The sequence below is a fragment of the Protopterus annectens genome, chromosome 9.part0, assembly GCF_019279795.1.
Source record: "Protopterus annectens isolate FY-2018-M chromosome 9.part0, PAN1.0, whole genome shotgun sequence".
NCBI classification, from domain to species: domain Eukaryota; kingdom Metazoa; phylum Chordata; order Ceratodontiformes; family Protopteridae; genus Protopterus; species Protopterus annectens.
The window spans coordinates 311,849,802-311,863,524 of NC_056743.1; the positions used below are offsets into that span (position 1 = coordinate 311,849,802).

Sequence of the window (13,723 nt, forward strand, 5' to 3'; positions counted from 1 at the left end):
CACATGCAATTTGTGCAGAACTTTGTGACTCAGGTACAGATTGTGTTGGGGGGGGGGTGATATCTCGTATTCTGTGGAATATGCACTGGCTATCAGTGCAAGTTACTTATGTGTCATGTACAGAGTTCTGAATCTGGTTTATCTGGCCCAGCCCTTTTTGCTCAAGAGACTGTTGGCCTCCTCATGCTCTAAGCTCTTCCTCAATGTGGTCTGAGGTTTCAAGAATCTGTCACAATTTTTCTTTTCTAAGACAGAGCCCCTTACCAAAGTGGTTGACAGGGTCTTTGATGTTATTGGTTTTAAACAATCCATTAAGTCCTACTTGTTCAGTCTCATTGTTGTATTGTATATTTTAGTTCTTTTATCATTAATAATGTATTATAATCTGTATTATTTTGGTTATTGCATCACTTCTTAGGTCATTAGCACTTGAATTAATTTGTTTTATTCATTCTATTGGCTTGGTATACTGAGGCACTGTCTGTGTTTGGTAATGCCATTCGAGTGTTCCTGTTATGTTTTATTAATGGTTTATATATATATATATATATATATATATATATATATATATATATATATATATAAAATTGATGTTACTGATAATGCAGGTATTGTAGTAATTTACAGTTGAACACATTGGGTTGTGTGTAAGGGGAAAAATATGTTTATCCAAGTGCTGTGCAAAAATTTCTTGCTTGCATTTCGTAATGTCATCAGTGTATTTCGAACGAATAATGTTTTGCTCCACAACCTGTGCTTACAGCTGTTTCTGTTTATGGCTTTGTTCATCCTGCTGGTTACAGTAGACTTGCTTTGCACCACATGCATTGTCTTTGTTTGAATGGTGGGGCACACAAGGGCCTCTAGATCCAGCCAGTGCTCTCACATTTCTGCTTCCTTCATGTTGCACTGGGATTATGCTTACTTTTCCTAATAGTGCATTTTTGTTTTTTTGCAGTGACCTAGATATGCCATTGTTATGGCTCCTTGTTTACTGCTTTTCCTTATTACTTGGTAAGTAATAATGTGTGCAGGATACTGACATTCTCTGTAGCACATTTGATATGTTTGTCTAGTTGGAGTAGGGGGGTAGGGACAAGTGAAGGATTGCTCAAGCCTGTCACTGTACTTCCAATTTCCTTGCAGTTTGTGATGTCATGGTTGTATAGGTCTATAGGTGCATACTAGGCTAATGACCTCCAGGGCCCTTATAAGCCTTGTCATGCAACCCAAATGTGACTCATAAATTTGACGTGTATATGGGGTAATTTACTGACTGTCTCAGTCCATCAGAGACATAGGTGCTAGACCAGGAGGGAATTTTCGATTTTCCATCCATTGGTCCAAGTTGCACTTAAATAGGGATAGGGAGAGGATGTTATCAGGGCCCGCTGAGCCCGTGTTCCTGGATTTAGTGAGTGCAGCCAGTGCATGCTGTATAGCTATAGTTGGAGGGGTTATGTAGAGGGTAATTTTTGGGGATGGATGGGGATGAGGGGGAATAAAGTTGGAACTGAATTTTTCCTTAAACCGATTTGTTATATCGTTATGCTCAGTGAATGTGACATCATTAAACACCAGTCAAGCACATTGTTGTGTGCTGCACTTGAGTATTCTGACATTGATGAAGAAGGCCTTATGGTTATCTTTCACCTGGAAGGCTATCTTAACCTCAAAGTTGGCTTTGCTTGACCTTATTAGCCCTTAGTTGCGTATTTAGTTTGATGAGAGAGCTTTTAGCTTTATGGGAATTGCCCTTCCTGATTTTTGCCATAATTTTTTTCTTTTGTTGTATATCCTGTTTAATTTGGGATGCCACTGGGGGTTTGTTTCCCAGGCTAGTCCTGGTGTTACGTCTGGTAGGTACAGCAGCCTCTATACAGATTAGCATAGGCTGCTGTGCTCTCAGGGTTTGGAGAGGCATTGAATTTTGACATAACATTTTTTGATAAAAGGTAATTTGCATTGGAATAGTTCCTAACTCTTACTAGTTTTAATGGGATTATGGATTTGATTTTGATTTTGAAGGAAACAGCTTTATGATCAGACCTTACTAGGGAGAACAAGATATTGGTGGGGATGCAGTGTTCTTCCATATTTGTGAGCACAAAGTCCAGTATGTTGGAGACTCTAATGGGTGTATTCACTGTTTGGTCAAGGGTGTTTGTATTTACAAAGTCCAAGAATCTCTGTACCTATAGCTTTGAGACTGTGTAGGATTCCCAGTCTATAGATTGGTAATTAAAGTCTAGAATGAGTAGGGTGTTAGGTTGGATGGTAAGTGTCTCCAGTAGGTCCAAGTATGCGTTGTGAACTTCTTGTGACATGAAGGGTGACTTATAGCTTGCTAGGATATGGTACAGGATTTTGTCTGTGATCTGCATACGGTGCAACTTCAGCATGTCATCCCATTTGACCACCCTAGAGGTATGCTTGTTATTGATGTATATTGAGACATCTCCACCTTTGGCCTTGTCTGTGTAGCTGCTAGACTAAAAGTGTGGTAGGCACTGAAAGCTTGCACTGCTGGGGTACTCTCTGATACTTTAAACCATGTCTCAGTAACTGTACTTGCATGTGAAGAAGGCTTGGAGGGAGTGTAGTTTTGTATGCAGGCTCTTGGTGTTCAGCAGTAACACCTTGAGGTTCAATTGAATTGATTTTGCTATGTCGGTAGGTTTGTCAATTTGGCATTGCTTAAAAAAGGTACTATGGGGCAGCTAAAGGCCGCGGTGTTGCAGCAGATAGCGTTGTCGCCTCACAGCAAGAGGTTCTCCCGTTTGATTCTCATCTGGAGCGCCTTCTGTGTGGAGTCTGCATGTCCACCCCGCGGTCGAGTGACGTTAAAGACATGCAGGTAAGTGCGAGCATGAATGGGTGTGCCTTCTTTGAAGGTTGGACGTCGGGCTGGCAACTCGGCACCGTAAAAATCCACTGCCAGTCATTAGCGGACTGGAGTTCCGCTGTGGCGACCCCTAACTGGGAAAAGCCGAAAGACATTAGTTTTATTCAGAAGCCTAGTGGTGAAAGGTGCAGACCATCCTTGGTAAAACAACCTGGGCTGTTATCCATGTCCTCCCAAGTTGACAAATATTGAATCCCCTTAGAATGACACCAGAAAAACTCGATATTTTCTGCTGATATAATACTGTTATTACTATTACATACTGTTGAATTTTACACAGTTTCTATGTATGGCCTACTGCTTCTTTTTGTGCTGCATATAATAATGGATTCACATTTTTTTTTTCTTCACAGGAGTAAAGGAGGGAAGCACATTGTATTTTATCCATCACTTAAGGTAAGGGATAGATTTACTTTAATCTGCTGTTTGTATGATAACCTGTGAAGATTATTATTGTGTGATAACAAAGGAACATGTGGGATGCCAATGCTGTTTTTATCAAACTGTTGTTTCTTTGGTCCTAATTCTCCTGTCAGTTCTCTGGCTAGTCAGACAGAAGTAAGGAGCAAATCCCTGTACCTCCACCCATGAAGAAACTGGCACCCTCTTTAGCATTAGATAACCACAAGAGAGAATGGCTTCTAGCCCCCAGAGTTCAAATCACAAATAATTGGGTGGCATTCTTGTGAATGCCAACTTTGCTCTGTTTTTTTTTTCCTTCTAAATCAGTTTAGCTTGCAGATGCCTTCATAACATGAGCATTATCAAGCATTTTTTTCATTTATTTATTTATTAAACTGGATACGCCAGTTCAGCACAATTGTTCCTTTTCAGGGTGACCCATGAACACTGTCGTTAAGGGACTTTCTCATAGTCACACAGCATGCAAATGGAAGTTGAAGGAATAATTTCTTGGACTATGGATAAAAGCCTGTAGCAACTTCTAGCCTTAGCCCAGTGTGCTAAACTGCCATGCCTGCTAATGTAATGACAGATGAAGGAGCAGACATCTTTGGATGACTGTCTGTCCCTTCCCAACCTCCATCAAAAGGTAAGCAGACATTGTCACAAAATGTATGAGAGGACCAGGAGAGTCAGTTTATCAACCAGGCTAATCCTGCAGTGATCTGGCCTCTTTTTCTGAATATGGGTTCCTGTCTGCGCAAATGGTTGTTTGCCTCCACAAAAATAGGTAGCAAGAATTTAGCTATTATGTTATATCTTCCATGTTCTCTGATGGAGATTGCCAGTGACTGTACTTTTAATGGATCGTCATTATTTGCTATTCTAGATTCAGAATCATCAAGAAGTAATGCAATGCAAGTTAAGACAGTAAAGGGTGTGCTCTCTTTTTTCCTTTGTTCCATGTGAACATATATGAACACATGTAGACTTAAGTAGAGCCTGATGAAGGTTGACCTTTAGTCACTTTAGTCTGCTTAACCATTGCAGCCAACCTTGTGCAGCTGCTGTTTTTTTAATGTAAGCACTTTTATAAGCTTTGTAGCAGAAGTCTGAGTCCCGTTACCTTAAGAAATAAATTACTGTTAAAGCAGAACAGCAGAAACTTCTAAAGTTCTTTGTTATACTTTTCAAGTGTTTTTGTTTGGGAGTTTGCACTCCTCCCTTACACCTTGACATAAGTAGTTGTGCTCTCCATGCCCTGAAATGTATTTAGACTAACTGCAATATCTCGGCAGTTTGAGGATGGGGGGGGGTACCTCAGGATATAGTCTTGAAGTTAGTATATATTCACCCATTTGCACTTATAATCTTGCTGTCACAAGGATCAATGTTACAGTCCTTGAAAACTCATCAAGGACCCACTTTTAATCCCACATATCTGTGTTACACCAGCCTTCCTAGCAGTATAGTCCACTGTTTCATTGGTTTGTGAACTAATATTCCATGATGTCAGTATCAAATATTCCTCTTCCTTTCACCACCTTTACGTCTGAGTTGCCCCTTCCCTGACGTAATGGATTATGTACATATGTTCTGTTCTCATACTAATATTATTGCAGAGCAAATACTTTCCAAAGTTCTGAAGTCCAGCAGAGAAAGAGCTTGTCAGAGGTCACAACATGCTCCCTCTTAAAGAAGTATGAGAGGAGCACATGCAGTGGTGGCTAAATTCCTCATGACCCTTATCAATACCTGATTCTTCTTGGTGTAAACCCCACCACCCTATATCACTCCCTCACACACAGGTTCACTGGAATAGTCCAAGGCTATCCCATCTGGCTAACTGTGGCTATATTAGGGATCGCATCTAAGTGCCAGTGATTATTAATGTGTCCTTTGTGTGCAACTGACTGGCTGTGTAGTCACTCACTCTTATATCCCCTTTCTCACATGGTCATTAGTCATTTAATGTGCTACTTCAGTGCAGAACAAATTAATTTCCATCAGATGACTGATCCTAATGACAGACTTTAGAGTTTCACACTTCTTCTTCTTCATAAAATACATGTGGATACAATACCTATTGTTCTGTTAACTGTCCAGTTGAATAAGAATATTTACAAGTTGTGCCTGGGTGTTGGTCTTTACCTCATACTATTTTCCCTTTGTTCAGCATTCTTGAGCAAAGGGGATAAAAGTTGTGTGGGAGAGTGTATTAGGACTGCCATCCCTTTACAGCTAGACCTCCATGGGAGTGGTAAAGTGTGGCTGTGTGTGAAGCTTTAAATAAACAAATAGTCCCTGACCTGCCCAGACCATGTGCGCTATCTGATTATAACATTAAAAATGTCAAATGTCAATGCCACAAAAACTAAACTAATGTTATTTACTCCTTCTAAAACCACCATCCTAGACAAAAATACCTTCATCATCACCAGTCAGAATAAAACACCCTTAAAATAGTATCTAATACAAAACTGTTAGGTGTCCTAATCGATGACCAACTCAAGTTCAACATTCACTTACAAGCAAATATCAAGAAAACACACAAGAAACTTGGCATGCTCTATCGCCACAATTGGTACATCTCCGTCCCCACCAAACAAAGACTTGCTACAACATACCTTATCCCATCCCTCCTTTATGGAGCCCCACTCCTCACCAACCTACAGTCCTCCCTAAAAGCTAAACTATCATCCTGTTACTATAAAATTTCAAAATTTGCAACAGGCTACAGATCCCTAACACATCACTACACTGCCGTTCACAACCTCAACTGGCTAGAACTACCTAACTACCTCACCTATATTCAACTCACTCAAGCCCATAAACTCATCTTTAACCCCTCTTTCTGCCCCTCCCTGACCTCCACCTTTAAGATACACCAGCCCATTAGATCCCCAAGATCAAACTCCCAAAATCTCATTGAGCTACACAAACCCACCTGTCCCCCAGGCAAAAATCTTCTGTTCTTATCCATAGCCCACCTGTGGAATTCTCTTCCTCCGCTAATCTGCACAACTAGCAGCCTATCTGTCTTCAAAACCTTACTTCACTCCCATCTAACTTCCAAATGGGAATGCTCCTGTACCCATCCTGCATGAAATTCCCAACCCAAGCTAATCCCTTACATCCAGCAGACCTACAAACATCCTACTATTATTACTTAACAGCAATAAGCACCTATTGTACTCATACACCTGTATATATACAAAATTGTATAACACTGAAATAAGCATCCAAACATCCTACTATTATTGCTTTACTCCGATAAGCATCTACTATATCCATACACTTGCATATAAATATAATTGTACAACACTATAATAAGCCCCTATTGCAACCAACAGACTTTGTACCTAAATGAAATTGTTTAATCACAGTATTTTCTTCTTCATGTATGCATGTTTTTTGTATTTGTCCCATTTTAGGGTATTACTACATTATCTGTTGTTATAATTGCTTTGTAATTAACTTCTAATTGTTTTGATTCATGTACTGGAGCTTTTCTCCCCAGGACTCCATTGAAAACGGGCTCCTAGTGGCCCAGTGGACCATCCTGGCAACAAACTGCAAATAAATAATAATAAATAAATAAAATGAACAGCAGCTATTAAAACCAGCGCACAAATAATGAACATGAACGTCACAGACATGGCAAGAAACTAGAACAAATATTCTACACATGCTGGACATTTTTCTTAAGACAGAAAAATGTATATCAAAGTGACATCTTGACCCAAAGAGAAAGCAACAAATGGATATTCAGATTGGCCAACCAGGTGGTCTAAAAACAAAAAATCCATTTTACAAAATACCTAACTTTAAACTAAGATAAATGTGGCAGTTTAAAAGAATTCTGGAAATCCTATTGCACAATCTGTTGGGCCCATTCTGAAAGGTTACCACAAGATGTAAGCCTACTTGTTCACCTTGCTGTAACCTTTTTCATTTCGGAGACAGACCTACTAAAGTGCTGTACCATGAAAAGGTGCAACACTGCAGTGTGCTGTCTTTGCAGCATACCCCATATGGTAATGAGGCATTCTGGGAGAGTGACCTATGTTAATTAGCCATGTGATTTTTTTTTCTCTGGAAACGCCTGTGGGTAAAACATTTACTCAGCAAAGTGATTCAGAGAATTTATTTTTGCTGGGTAAATTAAATCACCACTGCAGAACATTTTAATGAACACTGCAGAAATCTTGCAATCAGCCATTTTTTCCAGTGGGTGAAGACTGCATTAGAAGTGAGTACCATACATACACACAAGTTTAGAGGGCAGATAGTGGTGGTGGTGAGGGGAGCTGTATGCGAGTGTGGCTGCAGGTTTCAGTGGCCCCTGGTCTGTGTGTGTCGTATGTTGTGTGTGTGTGTTTGTCTGCCTGGATAGTTCTAGTAGGGAGGGAGGTTAGTCAGGGGATAGGTAGGGAAGGTGTGTATGATTGGGTGTGCAGGGCTTTATGTGTATGCAAGAATGGTTGCATTCATGTGGGGTCCTGTTACACCTCCTGACTTCACTAGACTAGTGAGCAAATCCTGCAGTATGGGGGGGGGGTGGGGGCTGGGGATCTCTAGTCACTAGGGATACTCTTTATATCGTACTATAAAGACACTCAAAAATAATAGAACACTGCTCTGCAACATTAAAGACGTTTGGTGGGACTGAACACTGGACAATAAGGATACTCTTTATTATAGGTATTTAAAACAGCAGTGGAACAGTGTTTTTCAGCATGAAAGATGTGGGTTGGGGACACTAGACACAAGGGATATTCTCTGTATTATGCTGTGAAGGCAGTTACAGAGAATTGAATCATGTATCCTTTGCACTAGATTGTTACCTCTGTGTGCATCACTAGACATCAGGGATACTGCAACATACTATCCAAGTATTTGAAAAAAAATAAAGGTGAGAGTAGGTTCAAACCGTGCACCCCTGATACAGAAAACAAGTTGTCTAGCAGGTGCCTTAACCCTCTACAGTAACTGAGGAGTTAGTGTAAGAATGTATTTTTTATGTAATAGGAAGTACGAAATTCTAATGTCTGACATCATTCACTGATTACAGTGGTTAGTGAGTTACAAGGACAAGGGCATGTATACGAAGCAACTGCAGGAGCATCCCATAAAGTCAGGATCAGCTGAAAGGTATGTGACTATGTCCATGTGAGTGGAGGCTTCAGGAAAAAGCCAAGAGGAGCACTAGATGACACCAAGAAGAATTTTTAAACTATTAATTGGTCTCACTGAAAATGTTAATAAAACAACAGGACTATAACATCATAATGCACTTTATGAACACTGAAAAGAAGAATGAAACTCTAATGTCTGGCATTATTGACTGACTGAAAGGATTATTATTTGTGAAGGCAGGGGCAACAAGTAAGAATATACATTGGGGAAATTCTGTACACTAAGGGACAGGTAAGCTGTATGTTTATGTGTGTTTCTGAATGTATGCATTTATGAGTGTCAACAGGGAGGGTTATGTGCCAGTAGTGCATGGGCCACCAATGGTAATGAAAGTGATTTGCATGGGTAATGAAAGTGATTTGCATGGGCCACCAGTGTTAACGAAAGTGATTTGCATTCACAGTAGTGACAGGCAATTCAGAGACATGCATATTAGCCAATAATTAGGCCTTTTCTCATTCTGACTAGCATGTTTTTGAATCACATTTCTCTCATGTTGTAGAGACAGTCCCTTTTGGTTGCAGCTCTTACCACTGGCAGTGCGATTCTGTCTAAATCCTTGGGAATATTAAATGTATGCTATGCCATGTAGCTGTTCACCTGCTATCTCCAAGTTCATTTTCTCTAAAGTCAAGTATGCTATGAAAAATAATAAGGGAAACATGCCAAAAGTCAGTGACATTTCTAAGTATTGACAAAGTTCACTTACAATTTGATGTAATAAACATTTATATCAGTATACGATTTCCAAGTAAGTATGTAGCTGGAATGTATGGAATTATTTAATGATATTAATACTCACTGTTTTTTTGTAAAGTGAAATGATTTAAATTTTGAGGCAAAATCAAAAACACTTGAGTTTTATGTTCTGCCATACATACCTATGCTTAGCTACACCAGTACCCCTTCCTTACTGCACCTGTTTGTTCATTCTACTATCTCACACACACACACACACACACACACACACACACACACACACACACACACACACACACACACACACACACATATTTTATTACAGGTGACACTTAGATACACAAATAGATTTTATTACTAGTAGCACATAGACACACACACACACACACACACACACACACACACACACACACACACACACACATTTTTATTACAAGTGGCACAACACATCTTTAAGGCATTTTGGTACTATAAAATTTAATAAGCTGAAGAGAAATTCTCAGCAACTTATTGGAATATTATAGAGAAGCATAAACTAGAGTTTAACATATGCCACTTGTAACAAAATCTGTCGGTGTCAGCCTAGGCACCTGCTAAGCAGAAAAGCTAATTCACAAGAACTAAAGGGTTTTGGGGGTGACCAAACTAGCTCAGTGTTTGCAGGATCAACCACTGAAACTGGAGTCTGATAGAATCAGAAGTTGTCTTGGATTATTAGATGAGTCGCTCTGTGCATATGCTGGAATATCCACATCCTTGGTTGGCTAGGTCCTTTTATTGCTGAGCCCTGTTGTTCTTTCCTTTCCAAATCCTGATTCCATATCCCAGGCCTTTGTCTTCTGTGATCACCTTGCTGTAAAATGCAAACTACAGCTCAAAGAACATAAACCTCAGATTGTTTGGTGGCCAAATGCCAGTAAAGTTAAAACTTCCAAAACAGAGATGCAGATGCTGTTTCCACAACTGCTGACTGTATTAGGTTCTTTCTGCTGTGGCACTACCTACTAAAGACCAATTCGTAATACCTAGCTCTAACAGGAAACAGCTGTCTGCAAGTCTGGGCTGGTGATGTCAGTAGGATATAGGAAAAGCCTGCAAAAATGACTGTGGCTGTGTGTTGGCTTAGAGAAGGACAAGCTTGGGGCATTTCCTTTCCCAATGACAATTAACTGTGAATGATAAGATGCAGTCTTTAAAACCTGGAATGTCCCACATGAATCCAAACAGTTGGTAATCCTAAAATAGAATGTGAGTCAAAGCATATAGGTTCATAGGTTGGTACTAGGCTATCGGCCCTAGGGCCTATACAAGCCTAGCCATAACAATTCACTGGCTATTTCTTCCCACAATATTTACTTCCCTAGACTCCTGTCTAGCAGGGCAACTGACATGATCCCCGGGGTAAATTTCATATCTCAGATCCAGTCATCAAGGTTCCTTTTGAAGAGGGCCTAGGAGGTACTCTGCTTGACATGTATGGTCAGTCTATTCCAGAGTATGGGGAGTCTCTGGGTCAGGAACCTATCCCTCCAGCATGTTTTGTTCATTGTGATGAGAAGGTTTAGGTCTCTGGAGCGTGTGGCTCTGATATAGGTGAGAATAGGAGAAGCATGTAAGGTTGATAAACAGCAAAGACTTTGCCTGTGATGTATATAGTTAAAAAGACATGAGTAGGTGCAGGAAAGCAGTAAAAAACTTAGGTTAGATGAAGCTTTAGCCAGAAATACAGAACATTTCTCTGAAAGAAGGGTCATAGTTTCATACTTTAGTACAAGGCAGGAGGTTTATCGTAGTATATATCGCGTAGATTTGCACCCTAGGAAATATCACCAGGAAGTTTAGCTTTAAGGGACACACTACTAATTCCTGAGGTAAATTTATATGAACCTATCGAGTGATAAAGCGTAAAGGATGTAAAGTGATGCACCACTTAACATGCCAGGGAAGTTTGTTCCACAGGTACGAAATCCTTTGACTAATGGCCCTATCCCTTCAGGAAGTCCTGTTTATGTTCCAAAGTAAGCTGAGAGTTTTGGAGTGAGTGTTCATAGTATTACCAGTTTCTGAGGTGAATAAGATCTAGTAAATGGTCTTTAATAGACTAAATGGTTGGACAGAGATCTCCATTTCGGAGTATTTGTGAGATGGGAAAAAGTGAAAGACATTTTAGTCTATGCAGATAGCTGAGGGATCATAGTCCTTTGATTCTGTTAAGATACATTGAGGTATTTTAAGCTGGAATATATGTTTAAGATGCATACCAATCAAAGTGTTATATTCCATAATGTCCCTAATAAGGGAGTAATATAGGGGGCTAAGGCTGCTTTGAATTTTGAAGATGTACCTGTAATAATTAAGTAGGCAATGAAAAAAAGATTTCTTAATCTAACTAATACTTGATGGTGTCCATGAATGTGATTAGATCCCTAATGATTGTATCTACCGTAAACAGGGTTCCATTTATGTGATAATTCTTAGGAAAGGCTTGTTTCCCCAATGTAACTACATTATACTTTTAATTAGACCTAAAGACATGGTTATAACAGCAGGTACTGTCTGTATCTAAAGTTCAGATCTGAGGAGGAATTTCATCCACACACCGTGGACATTTGACTTCATGTCAGAGACAGAGAAGTAGATGCCAAAGAGAAAGGCACCCAGCACAGAACCCTGAGGGACATCAATAGTGACAATCCATTAAGTAATATAGGAGTAATATTAATGCTAGCAAGCTTGTCAACAACCTCTGCATGGAAAATCATCTTGAATGCCTTAACAAGGTCAGGAAATGTGTCATGGACAGAATGACCTCACATGACATCAGTTGCACCTGAAAAGAAAAAAAAAATAGCCAAGTTAAGCAAGACCTACCCTTCACAAAATCATACCCTTAAATTTCAGTCTTAGCAAGATTGTCTTAGATCTGTTTTATGATCGTATACATAATAACAGTGAGGCTAATGGGATTTAATTTAGAGGCGCTATAACCATTGTTCTGCAGAGCCCGGACATTTACACTGTGTATTGGCTAAGATAAAAATCTTAAGGAGGGATTCAGCAAAAACGTACATTGTAGTAACAACAAGGCAGCCTGGCATGTTATCCAAAGACATGAAATTGTTATTTTTTAGTTTGAAAATAGCTTGACCACTATGCAAACTAAACAATCCAGAAAGCAACCTATCCCACCAAAGTGGGAGGCTTCATCCACCACATCCCCCTACTTAAATATACCAACTCCAAGATTGCACTACATGGGCAAAGGGCACAGTTCACCATGGTGGTCAAGTGGTTCCTTTCCCTGGGAAAGGATTTCAGCAGTCATTTGTTTCGTTTATCTGGTGTTTCGGTGGATTGTGTTCAGGTAAGTGAAATTCAGTGGATCATACTTTCGTTGAGAGAAAGTAGATCCATATATATATATATATATATATATATATATATATATATATATATATATATATATAGGCCTACTTTGACCCATTGAAATAACACTTCAGTGAAACTGAGTTTCGCTAGTCTGGTTTCACGAAAGTGCATTTCTCTGGGAGTGCACTTTCGCAAAACTACAATAAAAAAAATACACTACAGTACAGTACCCCCACACCCCCGCTACTAATATATAGCAACTCCGAGATCGCACTACAGTGGGGAAAAGGGAAAATTCCCTTAGCCCCACTGTATCAGGATCTCCAGCAACAATCTCGGTGGTCTGTAGTTTCGCTTTCTTGGGAAAAAAAATCACTGTTCCATGTCTTGGATATTTAGTGGTTTCACCTTTCAGTGCTTGATAAAAGAGTATTCGCTCTTTTTATCATTCGACTACATAATATAGACCCGTAATAGGTTTAAGCCTTTGAAATATTTAACTATGGTGTTTATTGGGACAAGCTGGAAAAAGAAGATATTGGGATCTAGTGTGGGTACTATCTAAGTCTGGGTAGGGGAAGAATAATTATTGTTTGTGAGGGCTAGTATGGATTCAGTGAAGTATCTATTAAATTTTGAGGCTATGTTGTCTTTAGTGTTGTGAGTGTTGGGGTGGGGTACTAATTTGTCCCGGCTATAGGTTTTATTTTTATGGCAGGCCAGGATTTTTGTGAGTTTCTTTACTTTTTTGATTGGATACTGCTGTACTAATTTATTTTGTTCTGTCTAATATGTTTTTAGCTTTATTTCATAGTGCTAGATATGTTTTGTTTTTGAATCATTTCTCCCAGGCCTTATCTCTAGTTTTTAACAGAGATCTTGTTTCTTTAGTTAGCCAGAGGGCATAATTGGATTTTATCCTTATTGTTCTGGAGTGGGGGGCAAAATGTTTAAGATATTTGGAAGGTTGAGTTAAAGTATTCAACTGCAGTGTCTAAAGGGAGATCTTTGTGTAGTATCCAGTTGCATTTGTTTAAACTAGTTATGAAGTCTTGGGGATAATTTTTTTCTTATCTCGGATTTGATTCTGTTTCGCTGTCTACTCAAGAGTAATTCTGCAGTTGTCTTTCTTTTTTTCACTTTGGAGTT

The 13,723-nt window shown here is 39.5% G+C and overlaps 1 protein-coding gene across 4 annotated transcripts in view; it reads left to right on the forward strand.

The window, feature by feature from the left end:
* The window catches only part of CHID1 (chitinase domain containing 1), a 1,907,544-nt gene that overhangs the window by 1,867,012 nt on the left and 26,809 nt on the right, over positions 1-13,723 (forward strand). For 3 of the 4 annotated variants that reach the window (XM_044082893.1, XM_044082890.1, XM_044082891.1), the window contains one exon: positions 3,259-3,301. In XM_044082893.1, coding sequence (XP_043938828.1) covers positions 3,259-3,301 — 43 coding nt within the window. Of the gene's footprint in view, positions 1-958; positions 1,015-3,258; positions 3,302-13,723 lie in introns of all 4 variants that reach the window. The other variant, XM_044082892.1, reaches the window with a different exon arrangement.